This window comes from Phacochoerus africanus, chromosome 4 (genome assembly GCF_016906955.1).
Source record: "Phacochoerus africanus isolate WHEZ1 chromosome 4, ROS_Pafr_v1, whole genome shotgun sequence".
Lineage (NCBI taxonomy): Eukaryota > Metazoa > Chordata > Mammalia > Artiodactyla > Suidae > Phacochoerus > Phacochoerus africanus.
In genome coordinates, this window is record NC_062547.1 from 41,764,311 (window position 1) to 41,783,818 (window position 19,508).

General features: G+C 37.4%; 2 protein-coding genes across 2 annotated transcripts in view; both read right to left on the reverse strand.

Moving 5' to 3' along the window:
- Positions 1-19,508, reverse strand: part of ZDHHC13 (zinc finger DHHC-type palmitoyltransferase 13) — a 59,237-nt gene that overhangs the window by 31,554 nt on the left and 8,175 nt on the right. Inside the window, 5 exon segments of the mRNA XM_047776146.1 lie at positions 2,261-2,325; positions 5,683-5,827; positions 7,119-7,196; positions 9,121-9,243; positions 13,049-13,191. Coding sequence (XP_047632102.1) covers positions 2,261-2,325; positions 5,683-5,827; positions 7,119-7,196; positions 9,121-9,243; positions 13,049-13,191 — 554 coding nt within the window.
- Positions 1,363-1,822, reverse strand: LOC125125311 (40S ribosomal protein S15a-like). The gene has a single exon (XM_047776147.1). The coding sequence runs from the start codon at positions 1,783-1,785 to the stop codon at positions 1,453-1,455; it is 333 nt and encodes a 110-aa protein (XP_047632103.1). The 5' UTR covers positions 1,786-1,822; the 3' UTR covers positions 1,363-1,452.

Genomic DNA, 19,508 nt, shown 5'->3' on the forward strand with positions numbered 1-19,508 from the left:
AGTGGAATAATTGCTTTTGTTTTCTTTTCTTTTTTTTTTTTTTTGCCTGCCTGTGGCATGTGGAAGTTTCTACACCAGGGAATGAACCTGAGCCAGAGCAGCAATCCAAGCCACACTAATGACTTCACTGGATCCTTAACCCACTGTGCCGCAAGAGAACTCCTCCTTTTGTTTTTCAAACTTTTCATGTGGTTGTTCTATTGGTTAACTTTATTTTTAAATTGTGAATTTAACTTCAGCCAACATTAAATGCTACGTTATTGTCCAATTAAAGAGCTAAATGTACAACATTATATTTGAGGAGATAAACCAAAAGCTAACTTCACATTCTCCCTCCAACCAATTACTATATAAATCCATGTAAATGTCCTAAAACACTTGTTTATCATAGAAAGTTATGAACTTGAAAGCAGAATTCAATAAAATATTTTTATTTCATCTTCATTACCTTCTCTTCTTCCAATGACTACTCAAGAGATTCCTTTAATAAAACAATATTCTACTTTACTTACCCTATAAAGATTTTTAAGGAGTTCCCATCGTGGCTCAGCAGAAATGAATCTGACTAGTTTCCATGAGGATGCAGGTTCAATCCCTGGCCTCAATCAGTGGTTAAGGATCTGGCATTGCCATGAGCTGTGATGTAGGTTACAGATGCGGCTCAGATCTGGCATTGCTATAACTATGACATAGGCCAGCAGCTACAGATCCCATTCATTCCCTAGCCTGGGAACCTCCACATGCCACGGGAGCAGCCCTAAAAAGACAAAAGATTTTTAAACGTTATACCTGACTTCAGAGTTACCAGAAAAGATGATAAAATGCTTTGGGACAAAATTCTACCCCTACTCCCACTACTCCATGAACAAAAAGGAAATGGCATCAGAACTAACTCAGTTCCTAGGGAAGACAACCTAAGTAAAAGCAGAATCAGAAATTAAGTACAACATTGGAAACAAAACTGATAAAGGGCAAACTGTAGCATGTACTTGAATAGAAGAATATCAGAAGCTGAACAACATGGTGGTCAATAATCACATGTGTTTATAAATTCGCAAAGAAATTTAAAATATGTGAGGACCTGATAAGAACATATAAACAGACTACTTTCATAGATCAGTTACAATTAATATTTTCAGCACCATCAATGATGTCAGAGAAGCTCAAAATTTATGGTTTTCTGGAAAGCACGCTTATCATTTGGGTTTCAAATGATGGGAGCATTTAAACTTGTAGCCACTCTGGAAAATATAAACTATGAAATGTAGGTCATGCTTCTAAGTCCTGTTCTGAAAGGAAATTTTTGTATTAGTAGCTTTCATAACTTTTCCCCAAAGCTATCAGAAAAAAGAAAATATATTTCTCTTTTTTTTTTCCACTGAGCCATTTTATTTGTACATATGTATTACATCCCTAGAAAAAGAATCCAAGGATTTTCCCTCCTGTGTGTTTTCATCTTGCTTCTTCATGGTCCATGATGCCAGCTGAGGTTGTAAGTACAATGAACCCAAACTGACGGGACGGGAGCAGGTTATTCTGCCATTTTTCTAGATCTTTGAGTTGCACATCAAATTTATTTAGCCTGCCTGTGAGGTTCACAACAATCTTCCCAGCTCTATGGTCGTCGATGATTTCAAATTCGCCAATGTAACCATGCTTCATCATCACAGTTAGAAACCTTACGATGACTTTGGAGCACGGCCTAATAAGGACCTGGCGTTTGCCTCTCTTTTCGGCATTGCTGATGCTCTTGAGGGCATCAGCCAGGACGTTCATGCGCACCATTGTGGCGGCACGGAAAGATGGAGGAAAGAGGAAAAAATATATTTCAACAGTGTTTTGCTAACTACATTAAAAGTCCTTATCATAGTCATGAGATGAAAAATCTTGCCTTCTGGAGTTCCTGCTATGGCTCAGAGGAAACAAATCTGACTAGGATCCATGAGGACGCAGGTTGGATCCCTGGCCTCACTCAGTGGGTTAAGGATGCAGCGTTGCCCGTGAGCTGTGGTGTGGGTCGCAGACTCGGCTCAGATCCAGCGTTGCTGGGGCTCTGGTGTAGGACGGCAGCTGTGGCTCCATCTAGACTCTTAGCCTGGGAACCTCCATATGCTGTGGGTGTGGCTCTCAAAAGACAAAAAAAAAAAAAAAAAAAGAAAATCTTATCTTCTTCAGAATGTTGTGTCATCTCACAGAGACTAAGATACTTAATTGGTGGAATCAAGAGTCAGAATAAGGCAATTCAATTAAAGTCACTTACCCAAGTACTTTGTGAGCTGATAGCATGAGAGGTGTGTGCCCATCTACATCTGTCATATTCACACTCTGTTCAAAAAGAAGAGTCCATCAGCCTAACTACAAACGCAAATTTCCCTTTCCTCTCTTAGGACAATTAGCTCTTTAACACATTCAGTACCAACACTGAGTCTACAAGAAGGGTTCAAATATCACTTGAATAAAAGAATATTCTGCTTCATATGCATAGGGTAAACATTCACTGATTCCCACAAAATATTTTTAAAATCTCAATATGTGATTTTAAATGTTGTTTGCTGTGAACTGGAAGAGAGCTCAGGGAAAGAGAAAAATGTTCATAATCACCATCAAATATAAGCGATAGTAGTAGAGACCTTTGAAGTCATCTAGTTTGGACTTTAATTGACACATTAATTCATACAATCCTCTCTTACACAAAGTCATCCAGTCCCTACTTAAACACTTCTAGTAATTAGCAAACTCTATCTTCGAAGGCAACTCATATTTGTGGACTTATCATATTATGTTTCAAAGAGTAAAATATGAAAATCCTTTTCTATTTTTGATAATATAGGGAAAAAGGGAAATCATATCTCCATGAGGATATGCTCCTGTTAATAAAATGAGCATCTTAATAAAATGGGCCCAGACTTGAGATATACAATAATACCTCAACCAAGCTAAAAAAAAAAAAAAAAGTCAATTACTAAATACTCGTATGGGCCTTGGAGGAAGGAACCCAAAAAGAAGCAGGAAGGATGATTCCTCATACATCTTTCAAAAATGAGACCCAGGAGGTTATAATTATTCTACTTCAATTGCTAAGTCTAAGAAAGTGCTTATTTAAAGAGAACACAATCATTCCAATAGCATTTGTGCAAACATGTTTCCATGCCTGTTACAGACGAGACTACTGATATATAAACTACTTGCTACCACAAGCATATCCCAGGCAAGCAGAGCTGACAGTGAAACTCCCACTGCCAGCAACCTATAATTTAACCTGTGCCATAAATGGATGCCTCTTAAGGAAAGTCATTTTTCATGAAATTACTTCAGAGAACAATAAGAAGCATACACTCAAATTGGTCTCCATTTGGACTCAAATAATGAGAGCAAATGATGGGTTAATTTAGTGATCTGACTTCCATTTCTACATTCAACCAGAAGAAAAATACAGGCTTTGAAGTCATGTTTTTTAAAACTCTGCAAATTACTGGGATCATGAAGAAAACTATTACAGGCTTACAAGTTTCAGAAACATCTATTATATTGTACTGAGCTAAATGACCTGTCCTTTGTGCTCCAATGAAGCTGGAAAAGCAGTATTCAACAGATAGATTTACTGAAGCTAATATCTGAATATTTGGGTAACTATAACTTCTATTTTTAAAATGAGGACAGACTACTAGTAATCATCCTCTGAATGCCTTTAGATTTTTTTTTTTTTTTCTTTTTAGGGCCACATAAGCGGTACATAGAGGTTCCCAGGCTAGGAGTCGAATCAGAACTACAGCGGCTGGCCTACACCACAGCTACAGCAATGCTGGATCTGAGCCGCGTCTGCCACCTACACCACAGCTCACGGCAACACCAGATCCTTAACACACTGAGCAAGGCCAGGGATCAAACCCGCAACCTCATGGTTCCTAGTTGGATTCGTTTCCCCTGTGCCACCGTGGGAACTCCAGAATCCCTTTAGATTTATAATAGCTGGAGTATAAGATAACATTTCAAAACATTCCTGTCCTTGGTAATGTAAATTGGTGCACTCACTACAGAAAACAGCATGGAGGTTCTGTAAAAAGCTAAAAATAAAGTTACCGTATGACCCAGTAATCCCACTCCTGGGCATATATCCAGACATAACTATAATTCAAAAAGATACATGCACCCCTATATTAACAGCAGTGCTATTTACAATAGCCAATCATGGAAACAACCTAAATGGCCATCAACAGGTGAGTGGAAAAGAAAATATGGTACACACATACAATACTGCTCAGCCATAAGAAAGAATGAAATAATGCCATCTGCAGCAACGTGGATGGGCCTAGAGATTCTTTTTTTTTTTTGTCTTTTTGCCTTTTCTAGGGCCACTCTGGTGGCACATGGAGGTTCCCAGGCTAGGGGTCGAATCAGAGCTGTAGCCGCCAGCCTACGCCAGAGCCACAGCAACGCGGGATCCAAGCCGCATCTGCAACCTACACCACAGCTCACGGCAATGCTGGATCTTTAACCCACTGAGCAAGGCCAGGGACCAAACCCGCAACCTCATGGTTCCTAGTTGGATTCGTTAACCACTGCACCATGACGGGAACTCCCTAGAGATTATCTTATTAAGTGAAGTCAGTCAGAAAGAGAAAGACAAATACCATATGATATCATTTACATGTAGAATCTAAAATATGGCACAAATGGACTAGGAGTGGGATGGATTGAGAGTCTGAGGTTAATAGATGCAAACTATTACATTTAGAATGGATACACAATAAGGTCCTACTGCATAGCATGAAAAACGATATCTCATTTCCTGGATAGACCATGATAGAAAATTATATATAAAAAAAGAATATGGAGTTCCCACTGTGGCTCAGCGGTAATGAACCTGACTAGCATCCATGAGGCCACAGGTTCAATCCCTGGCCTTGCTCAGTGGGTTAAGGATCCAGCATTGCTGTGAGCTGCGTTGTAGGTCACAGATGTGGCTTGGATCCTGCATTGCTGTGAGCTGTGGCATAGGCTGGCAGCTGTAGCCTGGGAGCTTCCATATGCCATGGGTGCAGCTCAAAAAAAAAAAAGGCAAAAAAATACATAAACTATGACACAAATGAACATATCTTTAAAACAGAAACAGACTCACAGATACAGAGAACAGACTTGTGGTTGCCAAGGGGAAGGAGGGTTGGGGAGGGATGGGCTGGGAGTTTGGGATTAGCAGAGGCAAACTATTATATACATAATGGGTAAACAACAAGGTCCTACTATATAGCAGAGGGAACTATATTCAATATCCTATAATAAACCATAATGGAAAAGAATATGAAAAAGAATACATATATATACATGCACATAACTGAGTCACTTTGTTGTACAGAAGAAATTAAAAACGACATTGTAAATCAACTGTACTTCAGTAATTGTTGTCTTTTTAGGACTTCACTGGTGGCATACGGAGGTTCCCAGGCTAGAGTTCAAATTGGAGCTGTAGTTAAGCCACAGCCACAGCCACAGAAACACCAGATCTGAGCCACGTCTGCGACCTACATACCACAGTTCACGGCAATGCTGGATCCTTAACCCACCAAGCGAGGCCAGGGACCAAACCTGCGTCCTCATGGACACTGGTCAGGTTCGTTAACCACTGAGCCACGACAAGAACTCTGATACTTTAATAAATTATTTTTTTAAAAAAACAAAACATACCTGTCCTTTTGAGATGAGATATGCTATAATGGGCATGTGTTGAAATAATACTGCCAGATGGATGCTGCTGAATCCCTCTCCATCAATAAGAGTGGGGTCTGCACCATACTGCAGTAATAATATGACCATAGGTAAATGCCCTTGTCTGTAAATAAAGGACAAAAATCATGTGATATTCTGTAGCACAAAAGATAGGAAAATTAGGGAGCAACTAATATTCCTAAGACACAAGGGATTTGGATTAGATATAAAGAGTACTTCCTAACAGTACACAGATTTTTAAAACACTGGAGATTTTCTAAATGTCTTATGTAGATGCTCCAAACTTGGAATTACCCGAACAGTCCTTCTTGAGTGCAGGTTATAAACTTAATAACCTCCCACTCTATCTTAAACCTCATGTTACTACCATGTGCAAATAATTGTACATCACCAAAATGGCAGTTAAAAACACCTCAGACTTCACCATTGCTATTTTAAAAACAAACAAAAAAAATGATCATGAAGCAGATATGCTGAAAGTATAACGTTCACAGACTGAAGGTAAGCCATGATAATCCTAGTCTTAGGAACTACATATTTTTATTTGAATATGGCTCATTTCTATGTAAAGCACTGTACCTCAGTAACTTAACAGGGATGAGCTAACCCTAGATTCTTCAAAATTCTTGGCTATGGAGAAAAGATTCAACTTCTTGTCTTAAGTGAACAAGTATTCACTTCAATTTTAGGTTCATATCAATCCCACCAACCACAGAAAATGAAGTAAAAATGAAAGATGAAGTTGTCAAATAGTCAGACAGGCACTTGTTAACTTTGGCTTCAGATGGATGACACATGCCAGAGAAAAGGACTGCCTGAGTTTATACTCACTCGACTACCACTTTTATCCATGTGATCAAATATTTACAATATTTATTTTGATTATAAAATATAATACACATTTTGAGTTTTAGCATCATAGTGGAGCCCTAAATTAAGCATGAAAACACCATCTCTGGGAACTCTTTAAGTTATATATATATAAACTCATATATATTTTTTTAAATGAATAGGCAAAAAGGAAAAAAAGCCTTTCAAATGGTTTATACCTGCAATTTCCAATATGGGCTACTAGCCATATATAGCTATTTATATTCAAGTTAGTTACAATTAAATAAAACTGAAAATTTGTAAATCAACTGTACTTTAACAAAAAAATTTTTTTAAAACTTTAGTTCCTTAGCTGCATCAGCCACACTTCACATTTCATATGCAGCTAGTGGCTACCTTACTGGACAGTGCAGAATAGAACATTTCTGTCATCACAGAAAATTCTATTGAAAAAAAAAAAAAGAAAATTCTATTGGAAAGTACTGGTCTGTAATGCTCAGAAAATGAGCTTAAGTCACTTCTGATTTTAAACAGCAATTTCAGTATTTAAAGAAAACCTTTACCTGATGGCCCAGTGAAGAGGAGTTGAATTTAAATCTCCACCCAACTGATCTACCACAGCACCTTTTGAAATATAAAACCTGTTAAAAGCAGATATAGGTGGAAATAAGATTTAAAACTTAACATTTGTATGAGAAAGAAAAACATCAATCTTTCTTAGTAATAAATGCATTAGAAAACAGAAATTATACTAATAACCCTCCCTAAAAACACTCAGATCAACAGAAGTCTGAAAGATTCACACAAGATCATCAAACAAATCCCTGGTGAAATATTCTCAGCATGTATGTAATTACTCCTGCTGTCATGAGCATTCCATTGCAACTACACAGCAAACACGTTAACAACTCAACTCTGCATATTCTAACCACCACAACACTCTTAAAATGGTTTGTATTCAAAAGGTTTCTACTACGGTTATTCTACCTAACTTGCAAGAAGAAAGTATGTCACTTTTAACAGTTTAGAAAATCTATGTGGGAATGAATTCAAAAAGTAAGCAGTAAAAAATTAATTCGAAATCCTTTCAGCAGAGTTCTGGCCGTGGAGCAGTGATTTAAGAATTCGACTGCAGTGGCTCAGGTCACTGCGGAGACACAGGTTTGATTCCAGGCCCCAACACAGTGGATTAAAAGGATCCAACGCTGCCACAGCTGTGGCATAGGTTGCAGCTGTGGTTCAGATTCAATCTCTGGCCTGGGGAACATCAATATGCTGTGGGTGCAGCCATAAAAGTAAAAAAAAAAAAAAAAAAATCCTTCCAGAAATTTAGACATTTTGAGTGTTTCACTATTTGGGGGCACAGATGGGATACACTATATAAAGTGAACCTGTAAGTTAAAGAGACTTATTTTCTTCTATGGTTTATAGGAATTAGTCTCATTATTTCAATGTTGTGCTTCATATACCATATTATCTAAACAGTACACCAGTTTATTTCTACAGAAAAGTTTGCCTATAAGTATAATGTAACTTTAGTATATTTTTATTTTCTCAAATCTCAAGAATTTTAAATATGTACGATACAATATATACCCACATTCACATACCCGTAAATTCTACATGCTAAGGTATACAACACAATGGGCAGGCAGTAGTGCTCTGTGAAGAGGAAAGACTGTATACAATCCAATACATGCCTACTTAAAAATGTATTCCATATTTCAATTTTTTTAAAAGTTAAATCAGTCCCCTACCCATTGATTCCTCTGGCATTATTATAAAATAAGATGTTTCTTGTGGGGGGTGGCAGGCAGGTGCACCCTCGGCATTTCCCAGGCCAGGGACTGACCGTGCGCCACAGCAGCAACCCAAGCCGCTGCAGTGACAATGCCAGATCCTTAACCCACTGAGCCACAAGAGAACTGCATAACATAACAATTTTCAGTGCTTCTTCTAAAACTAGCTGAAACTATCTGTTCTAGCCTAAGAAAATTTATGCTATGCTTTTCCTTTTCAAAAAATGTTCAATTTCATTGCCTGAACTTTATTTATTTATCTTTTTAGGGCCGCACCCGCACATGGAGGTTCCCAGGCTAGGGGTCTAATCAGAGCTGTAGCCACTGGCCTACACCACAGCCACAGCAACCCCAGATCTGAGCCATGTCTGTGACCTACACCACAGCTCATGGCAAAGCTAGATTCTTAACCCATTGAGCGAGGTCAGCGATCAAACCTACGTCCTCATGGATGCTAGTAGGATTTGTTTCCACTGAGCCACAATGGGAACTCCGATTGCCTGACCTTGCTAATGATGGGCCCCTGTGGCTTTATTTTTAATATTCCTTTTTGGACCAATGAGGGTCCTAGTCCAGATGACCTCTGCAGTCCCTTTCAACACTATGATAACTGATGTGTGGGGCACAAAGTTTCAAGTATTCGTTTAAAATAAAGGATTAGGGATGATTCAACATTTATACTTGTACTTATAGAAAATAGACAAATGAAAGAGAGGTTCAGAATTATAAACAAACACTTAATTAACACACATATATCCCATCTTACTTTACAAGATCCAATCTGTTGTTAATAGCAGCCCAGTGAAGAAGCGACACATTTTCTTTGTCTGGTTGCCTGACATCATATCCTGCTTCCACCAACTCTTTACATCGTTCAAAAATCCCGTATCTCAAATAGAGGGAAAAAAAGACATAATTGGTACCATTAAAATAATTTTAAATATCAAAATTTCTTTCCTTTACCATCTCTTTATTCAATCGGTCTTTCAGACAACATAAAATCACAATAATTAACAAAAATATTCGCAAATAGGACATACTGTAAAACCAAACAACAAATGTAAACCTGACTTCTAACTGATCAGATGACTCCATGTGGAGCTGGACTTGATTTACTTAAATAAACTTTTTCTTTTTTCTTTTTTTTTTTGGCTTTTTAGGGCTGTACCTGTGGCATATGGAGATTCCAGGCTAGGGGTCAAATCAGAGCTACAGCTGCCAGCCACAACAATGCCAAGCTGCATCTGCGACCTACACCAAAGCTCACGGCAATGCGGATCCTTAACCCACTCAGCAAGGCCAGGGATCGAACCTGAAAACTCATGGTTCCTAGTCGGATTCGTTTCTACTGAGCCACAACAGGAACTCCAGATTTACCTAAATAAACTTTAATAACATTCACGTTTGCCCTCTTGCAATAAATTTTGTTTAATCTTCCACTACACACCAGGAATGCAAGGTGCTAATTCCCAATCTCTTCCCTGAATTAAATAAAGCTCATGCAATGACCTTCTTTTTCTCATAGAAGGGGAGAAAGACTAAAAGCAAACTTGAGATGGGATAAATTCAACAATAAAATATGAACATGGAATAGGTAGAGAAAAGGAAGGAATGATTAGCCCTTCAAAAAGGAGATGAAACATAACATACAAGATATGGTGTCTTTTTCTCCTTTATTTAGCTGCCCCCATGGCATATGCAAGTTCCCAGGCCAGGGATGGAATCTGAGCTGGAACTGCGACCTACACCATAGCTGCAGCAACACTGGATCCTTAACCTACTGCACCGGGTTGGGGACTGAATCAGTACCTCCATAGAGACAAGCTGGATCATTAACACACTGTGCCACAGAGGGAACTCCTATACAAGCTATGTTTTATAGGTTGAAGGGAAAGCATTTAAGACAGAGGGAGGAGTTCCCGTCATGGCTCAGTGGAAATGAATCTGACTAGTGTCCACAAAGACACAGGTTCTATCCCCAGCCTCGCTCAGTGGATTAAGGATCTGGCGTTGCCATGAGCTGGAGTGTAGGTCACAGACACGGCTCCGATCTGGCGTTGCTGTGGCTGTGGCATAGGCCGGCTACAGTTCCAATTCTACTCCTAGCCTGGGAACCTCCATGTGCTACAGGTGCAGCCCTAAAAAGTATAAGGGAAAAAAAAAAAAAAAGGCAAAGGGAATAGCATGTATGAAAACCAGACACGTGACATTCCATGGATGTTCAGAGAAATTTAAGCAATTTGGCACTGCAGAAGCATAAAGCAGAAGAAAGGGAATGGCAAGAGATGAAGCTAGAAGAGGCAGGCAAAGACTACACAGACCTCCTCTCCCATGCTTTGAAACTTAGACTTTATAGTTCAAGGAGAAGACACTGCAAGTTATAAAGAGGAAAGCACTCCAACTTGGGTTGTGAGAAGTATCACATTAGTAGTAGTATGGAAGCTAATTCTAGGCCAGCACTAGTTTAGTGGCTCTTGCCATAAACACAGGTGACTACCAACGGGAGCCTGAAGTAAGAGAGGCACAGGAATGGAAAAAGAGGAATAGACTTAAGGGATATTTAAGAGAGTTTTTTACCTTTCAGAATGAAAAGCAGGAGTGAAATATCTTTTTTTTTTTTTTTTGGCCATGCCTATAGCATGTGGAAGTTCCTGGGCCAGGGACTGAACCCAAGCCAAGAGCAGTGGTCCCAGCCACAGCAGTGACAACACTGGATCCTTATCCCAGTACACCAACAGGGAGCTCTACTATAATAATTTGTTAAATCATTCATTAGCACTATATCTTTTTAATAGAAACTATTAAGTCCCGCCAGACAATTTCGCACTTTCTTTGAAACTTATTTCTATTTAGAGGGACCTGAAAATTTCAATACTCCCTAAGGGTCAAAACCAAACCAAAAGGCAGATTTGTCTGTTTCCCACAGTTAAATTAAGTAATTTCTTAATTACATAATTACAAAATGTATGTGTGCACCTATGGCATTTTTAAAAAGATAGATACCCATCTGACAATGCTAAGTGAAAATATGAATAAAAGAATGAACTGTTGATAATGATACAGATGTATATTTATATTCTCCATCTTTTAAATGTCAACTTTACCAGTGTACTGGAAAAGAAATCCTCCCTTCATGTGAGAAATATAAAGAATACACACTAGGACGTTGGTAATTTAGAAAATACACAAACACCTATCCTAGCTAACTCTTTTTGGCCCTTCCTAAGTATACTACCTATATACCTTCCCATAACCACTTAAGAAGGTCAAAGATCTGAAGAAAATTTTAGGAAAGATACATAATGTGAGTTTTTACTGAGATTTCCTGTGAATGCAGCCTGATTTCTCACATTTATCCTAACAGTGGCGGAGAAACATTTCAATACTTCCATTCTAATTAAAGCAAAATCTATTTACCTTAAGAACACCCTCATCTTCATATTATAATACAAACAAGGTCAAATAATATTCACTCAAGTACTGATTCCTAGGGCCTCTAGAGTTCATATAAATTAGAAATTAGAATATTCAAATAATTGTCAATTTTTTTTTTTTTGTCTTTTTGCCATTTCTTGGGCCACTCCCACGGCATATGGAGGTTTCCAGGCTAGGGGTCCAATCAGAGCTGTAGCCACCGGCCTACACCACAGCCACAGCAATGCCAGATCCAAGCCACGTCTGCAACCTACACTACAGCTCACGGCAACGCCGGATTCCTAAGCCACTGAGCAAGGCCAGGGATCGAACCCGCAACCTCATGGTTCCTAGTCAGATTTGTTAACCACTGAGCCACGACGAGAACTCCAAATTGTCAATTATTTTCAAACAAACATAAGAACTACATTAGTCTACATTAAAACCAAACAGGTTAACTAATCACCAAACACCTTTGCTTTTGACAGAAATTATATCATGTAAGTGCACTATTATTAGTTTCTTTCATGCAGATTAGAAGCTCTGATGGGCAGGTTTATTAATATTTGATCACTGAGAAAATAGATTACTAACTAACATAATCTAACAGATAAAATATTTCAAAATATGTCCAAGAGCAAGAGATGGGGTAGATGTTAATAATCAATGAAATCCAGGAGGGTGAAAATGTTGGAAATGATTAACACCCAAGTGGAGATCTTAAGGGAAAACTTTCAAAACATCGTTCATTTTCAGTGCAAGCAAAACCACCCACTTCAGTTGTGAGAAAGTGATCAGAAAACCTATTTATATTTGACTGACTTCCTTCTAATGCACCCAGCACAAGAGGTACATATAAAGTAATAAATATTTAAAATACCCATATATGTATTTTCTATCCCAACTTAGGTTGCAGTACATTTTAAAAGACTCAGATTTGTGTTTCAAATTCAGGGTCTAGTTTTAGTGTCATTTAAAGCCATTCATTCACTCAGCAAACATTTATTGGGCACCTAATACAAGACAGCAACTGTGCAAAAGCACTGGGGTTACAAATCAAAAAGACATGCTTTTGCTAAGAAGCTGCTCACAATCTAATGGTAGAGATGAATAATAAACAACTCAGGTGCACTATATGAAGTGCTCTGATGCTGGTATGACAAACCACTATCAGTGGAGTATGAAACGAGGAAGCTTTGCACTGAAGTGACATGAACTACCCATGCCTTATTGTAATTCAAAAAAACCCAGGGTTAAAACAAAGCATCGGCAAGACTTACTGAGTGGCTTTTACAATGTCACAGTTACTAGAGTCCTCTATGAGAGGAAGACCTTCTCTCGCCTTGGCAAGTTGTTTTTCATGTGCGCAGACTCCGTGTCGACCAAATCCTGGAGGGTAGGGGCCATGGCTGTGATTCCTGCACTGAAGAGTAAGAGTCATTTGACAAGGAACAGTAAGAAAATTAATGTCACATTCAATTACATCATGAAGCATTTGGTATTATCAACAACATCTGTATGAGTCAATGGCTTTTTGCCAGTCTTAGAGATATATCCTACAGAAATTTTTTATCTTAATTCTATTCACTAGATTAGATGCTTATTAATACCACAATATTCCAAATTACATATTTTTTCATAAAACAAAGGTCATCTGCAAAGGCACCAATGGATTTTGTTACTAGTGGTAGGTAGAAGGTCATAGCTACTGACAGTAGAAAGGTAGCCAGGCCACTGCTTCAGGGAGTTGTGGCGGACACACCCCAAGGACACCCCCAATGAATCAAGTTCTTTAAAATGTATTACTGGAGTCCCAGAAGGGGAGGAGAATGTACTTTTATAAATATTTGACTAAACAATAGCCGAAAATCTTCCAGATTTGATGAAAATTATAAACCCACAGCTGCTACAAGCTCAACAAACCTAAGCAGGATATACTTCATGATCTTACACCAAGGCAGAACATAATGAAATCACTAGAAATCAATAATAAGGAGAGAAGCCCAAGGAAAAAGACATATTATGTTCAAAAAAACAAGGATAAAAATGAACTCAGACTTCTTAGCAGTAAATAGCAGCCAGAGGACAAAAACACAACAGTTTTAAAGAGCTGAAAGAAAAAAAACTATAAACCTAGAAATACCAGCAAAAATATTCTTCAAAAATGACGGTAAAATATACTTTTTCAGATAAACAAAAGCTGAGAAAATTACCAACAGATTTATACTACAAAAAAAGATAAAGGAAGTTCTTTAGGCTAAAGGAAAATAATACCAGATGGAAATCTGAATCTGTACAAAGAAATAATGAATGCCAGAACTACATGGGTAAACATGTATAATTACATGGGTAAACATAACAGACTTTTGCTCATTTTTTAATTTCTTGATGGTTGAGGAACAAAAAGTATACTGTTGTAAGAGATGCTATAATAGTATTTGCAGGTAGTGATAAGTTAAAGTATATAGTGTTAACCTAAGAGCAACTTCTAAATAAATAAAACAAAATGGTATAAGTAATAGGCCAAGAAGAGATAAAATAAAATACTTAAAAGACAATATTTTTTAAAAGGCAGGAAAAGTAGGGAAAAGTAAACAAAGAACAGAGAAGAAAAAGAAAAACAAACAAGATAATATATTTATATCTAACCATAGTGATAATCATGTTAAATACAAATGGTCTGAAGAAAATCAAATAAAAGACAGAGATTGTTAGACTGGATTTAAAAAAAAAAACTAACGACAACAACAAAAAAACCACATGCCATTTATAAGAAACCCACTTTTAGTATAAAAACATACAAAGGTTAAAAGTAAAAGGACAGAAAAAGATATGCCATGGAAAAAACAAAAACCAAAAGAAATGTAATGGCTATATATTAATACAAGACAAAGCAGACATCAACACAAGAAATGTTACCAGAGTTGAGGAGGGACATTTCATAGTATTAAAGAAGCCAATTTATCAAGAAGACATAACAATTTTAAATGTATATGCACCCAAAAAGAACTTTAAAATTCATGAAGCAAAAACAAAAAGAATTGAAAAGAAAAATAGAAAGACTCACAATTATGGTTAGATATTTCAATATTTCTTTCAGTAACTGACAGAAAAAGTAAAGAGAAAACCATACTGCATAGAGAAAAGGAGAGGAATCGGAAAAGGATAGAAAAGACTTAATACTATCCACCAATTGGATCCAATCGACACTTTCAAAAAACTCCACCCAAATGTAAAACTTCCAGAGGAAAACATAGGCAGAACACTCTTTGACATAAGTCACAGCAACATCTTGTTTGATCCACCTCCTAGAATAATGACAATAAAAACACAAATAAACCAATGGGACCTAATCAAACTCAAAACCTTTTGCATAGCAAAGGAAAATATTAAAAAAATGAAAAGACAACCCACAGAATGGGAGAAAATCTTTGACAACAATGCAACAGACAAGGGCCTAATCTCCAAAACATATAAACGATTCATGCAACTCAACAACAACAAAAACAACCCAAATGAAAAATGGGCAGAAGACCTAAATAGACATTTCTACAAAGAAGGCATATGGATTGGCCAACAGACATATGAAAAAATGCTCAATATCACTAATTATTAGAGAAATGCAAATCAAAACTACAATGAGGTACCACCTCACACCAGTCAGAATGTCCATCATTAACAAGTCAACAAATAGCAAATGCTGGAGAGGATGCGGAAAAAAAAGATACCCTCTTCCACTGTTGGTGGGAAGGTAAATTGGTACAACTACTATGGAAAACAGTATGGAGGAACCCCAGGAAACTAAATATAGAACTACCATATGATCCAGCAATCCCACTGCTGGGCATATATCCGGACAAAACTTTCTCTGAAAAAGATAATGCACCCCTATGTTCATAGCAGCACTATTTACAATAGCCAAGACATGGAAACAACCTAAACATTCATTGACAGATAAATGGATCAAGAAGATGTGGTATACACATACAATGAAATACTACTCAGGCATAAAAAGACAAACTAATGCCATCGCAACAACACGAATGGATCTAGAGACTCTCATATTAAGTGAAGTAAGACAGAAAGAAAAAGGCAAATATGATATCACTTATTAGTGGAATCTAAAATATGGAACAGATGATCCTACCTAAAAATAACAAACAAACAAAACAAAAACCAGAAACAGATCATGGCAAAGAAGAGCAGATTTGGGGTTCCTGAGGGGGAAAGGGGAGGGAGTGGGATGGATGGGTATTTTGGGGGTTAGGGGGATGCCAACTGTTATATTTGGAATGGATGGGCAATGGGATCCTACTGTACAGCACAGGGAAATGTGTATGATTGGGTCACTTTGTTGTACAACAGAACTTGATGAAACATTGTAAACACTTCAATAGTAATAAAATTAAAAAACAAAAAAATGAAAATAAATAAGAAGCAAGATAATCCTCAGAGAGAGAGAGAAAGTGTGTATATGTGTGGCATGTTAGAGAAAGCAAAGCTATGAAAAAATTGCCTGAAAGAAGTTCATATATATTAAAGGTACACTGGGAAAAGTTTGGAAAAGAAAACAAACACTCCACCCAACAACAGAATAGATATTTGTTTCAAGTGCACATGGAATAATCACCAAGAGAGATAATATATTGTACCATAAAACAAGTCTCAACAAACTTATCTGGGTTGAATTCATACAAAGTATGTTCTCTGACTATAATGGAATTAAATTAAAAATAGGAAGTGATAAATTAGGAGGATTAGAATAACATACACAATACTGTCTATAAAATAGATAATTAACAAGGACCTACTGTATAGTACAGGGAAATCTACTCGATAGTCTGTAGTAACCTACATCAAAAAAGAATGCATATATGTATAACTGACTCATTTTGCTGTACACTTGAAACTAATACAACATTGTATGTAAACTATACTCCAATAAAATGTTTTTAAAAACAAAAATCAATAACAAAGGACATGTGGAAATTTTTCAAATATCTGTAAAGTAAACAACACATTTCTAAATAACCTGTAGGTCACAGACGAAAACAAAGAAAAATCAGAAAACATTTTTAACTGAATGAAAATGAAAATATATCAAAAAGTGTAGGATGCAGTCTAAGCAGTGTTTAGAGTAAATTTTTAGCTTTAAAGGTTTATCATAGGAAAAAAGAATCTTAAAGAAATTATCTATGCTTTCACCTTAAGAATCTAGAGAACAAAACTAAATCCAAAGTAGACAGAATGAAGGAAACAATAAAGACAGGAGAAATCCATGAAATATTTTTAAAAATGCAGAAAATCACTGAAACTAAAATCTGATTCTCTAGAAAGAGTAAGTCAATAAAATTGATAAACCTATAGTCAGACTGATTAAGAAAAAAAATTAGATGTTAACGAAAAATAGCAGGTTTTAAAACGGGACATCACTACAAGGATCTACAAACATTACAAGGTTAAAAGGGACTTCTGTGAACATCATGACATCAATAAATTCAACATCTTAGGTGAAACGCATAAAATACCTCAAAAGACACAAGTTATGAAAATGGACTTTAAAAGAAATGAGTCATATTATATTAAGGAAATTGAGTTCAAATTTTAAAATTTCCGGAGTTCCCGTCATGGCGCAGTGGTTAACTAATCCGACTAGGAACCATGAGGTTGCGGGTTCGGTCCCTGCCCTTGCTCAGTGGGTTAATGATCCGGCGTTGCCATGAGCTGTGGTGTAGGTCGCAGATGCGGCTCGGATCCTGCGTTGCTGTGGCTCTGGTGTAGGCTGGCAGCTACAGCTATTAGACTCCAAGCCTGGGAACCTCCATATGCCGCTGGAGCGGCCCAAGAAATGGCAAAAAGACAAAAAAAAAAAAATTTAAATTTCCCACTAAACAAAACAACTCCAGACCCACGTAACTGTCAACTGGCAAATTCCATCAAAAAAGGAAGAAATGATACCAACTCCTTCAGAATACAGAACAACTGCTTCCCACCTCATTTTGGGAGGCAGCATTATCCTGACATTAAAACCAACATACACTACCAGTCAAGAAAACTATAGATTCAACAGCCCTCATGAACACAGAAGCAAAGATCCTAAATAAAATATTAGCTACACTGTATCCAGTAATATATAAGGATAATATATATTACCACCAAACTTAAACATTTCAAAACAAGTCAATGAATTCCCATATTGACAAAATAAAGGATATACATACATCTTTATACACATACACAGACACACACAAACACACACACACTCACTCACTCATTTCAGTAGAATAAAGTACTTAACAAAACCAAACACTTAAACAGGATTAAAAACTCCTGGCACACTAGGGAAAGAAGGGAACTTCCCCAGCTTGATAAAGAGCATTTATAAGACATCTACATGGAGTTCCCATCGTGGTGCAGTGGTTAGTGAATCTGACTAGGAACCATGAGGTTGCAGGTTTGATCCCTGGCTTTGCTCGGTGGGTTAAGAATCCAGCGTTGCCGTGAGCTGTGATGTAGGTTGCAGACGTGGCTCGGATCTCACGTTGCTGGGGCCCTGGCGTAGGCTGGCGGCTACAGCTCTGATTAGACCCCTAGCCTGGGAACCTCCACATGCTGTGGGAGCAGGCCTAGAAAAGGCAAAAAAAAAAAAAAAAGACATCTACAGCTTAACAGTAAAAGAATATTTTAAATCTAAAGGCTGAAACAAAGCAAGGATGCCCACTTTCACCACTTGTACTGAAGTCTGAGAGAGAGAACAGCATAAAGGAAAATAAAAATGCATATAGATTAGAAAAGTAAATCCAATTTTATTTGCAAACATGATCATATATGCACAAAATCCCAAGGAATCTCTTTAAAAATTTACAAGAGCATCAAAAATATGAAATGATTTCATACTGTATCCAGCACTTTTAGTTGCATTCAAGGGGGAAGTTTACCTCGAATATCTAGCAATCATTTCCAGAGCTCAAAACTGGCTTATTACTTTATAATCCCATCTTGTTCTCTACTTAAAGTTGTTACCCAGCTTTCATCCACCATATTGACCAGACCCATCTCTCTCAACAGCTTCTCACTGTTTGGGAAAATAAATTCTCAAAGGATGAATACATATTAAGAACAGAAATTTGAAGCAAAATAATGTACCTACATCAATTCTCTGGGAGTTCTAAAAAGGTTTAAGAAATGGGGAGTTCCCTTCATGGCTCAGTGGTTAACAATTCCAACTAGCATCCAAGAGGATGCAGGTTCCATCCCTGGCCTCGATCAGTGGGTTGGGGATCTGGCATTGCCATGAGCTGTGGTGTAAGTCACAGACGTAGCTTCGATCCCATGTTGCTATGGATGTGGTGTAGGCCAGCAGCTGTAGCTCTGATTTGACCCCTAGCCTAGGAACCTCCATATGCAGCAGGTGCGGTCTAAAAAGAAAAAAAAAAAAAAAAAGGATTTAAGAAAACAAAGTTTTACTGAAATAAGTCCATAACCCTGAACAGGCTACTTTGAAGGGGCAAATGCTTCTGCTGCTTCTTTTTTGTTTGTTTTGGTTACCTTACAGTTAAACTGATGTTTGGCATACAGTTCTGTTAATTTTAACACATGTATAGAGTCATATAACCACTACCACAATCAGGATCCAGAAATGTTCCAACAACTCAAAAAAAACTCCCTCAGGATATTCCTCTTTAGTGACAACCCTCTCCCTACCTCAACTCCTGGCAACTACAGATATATTCTTCATCA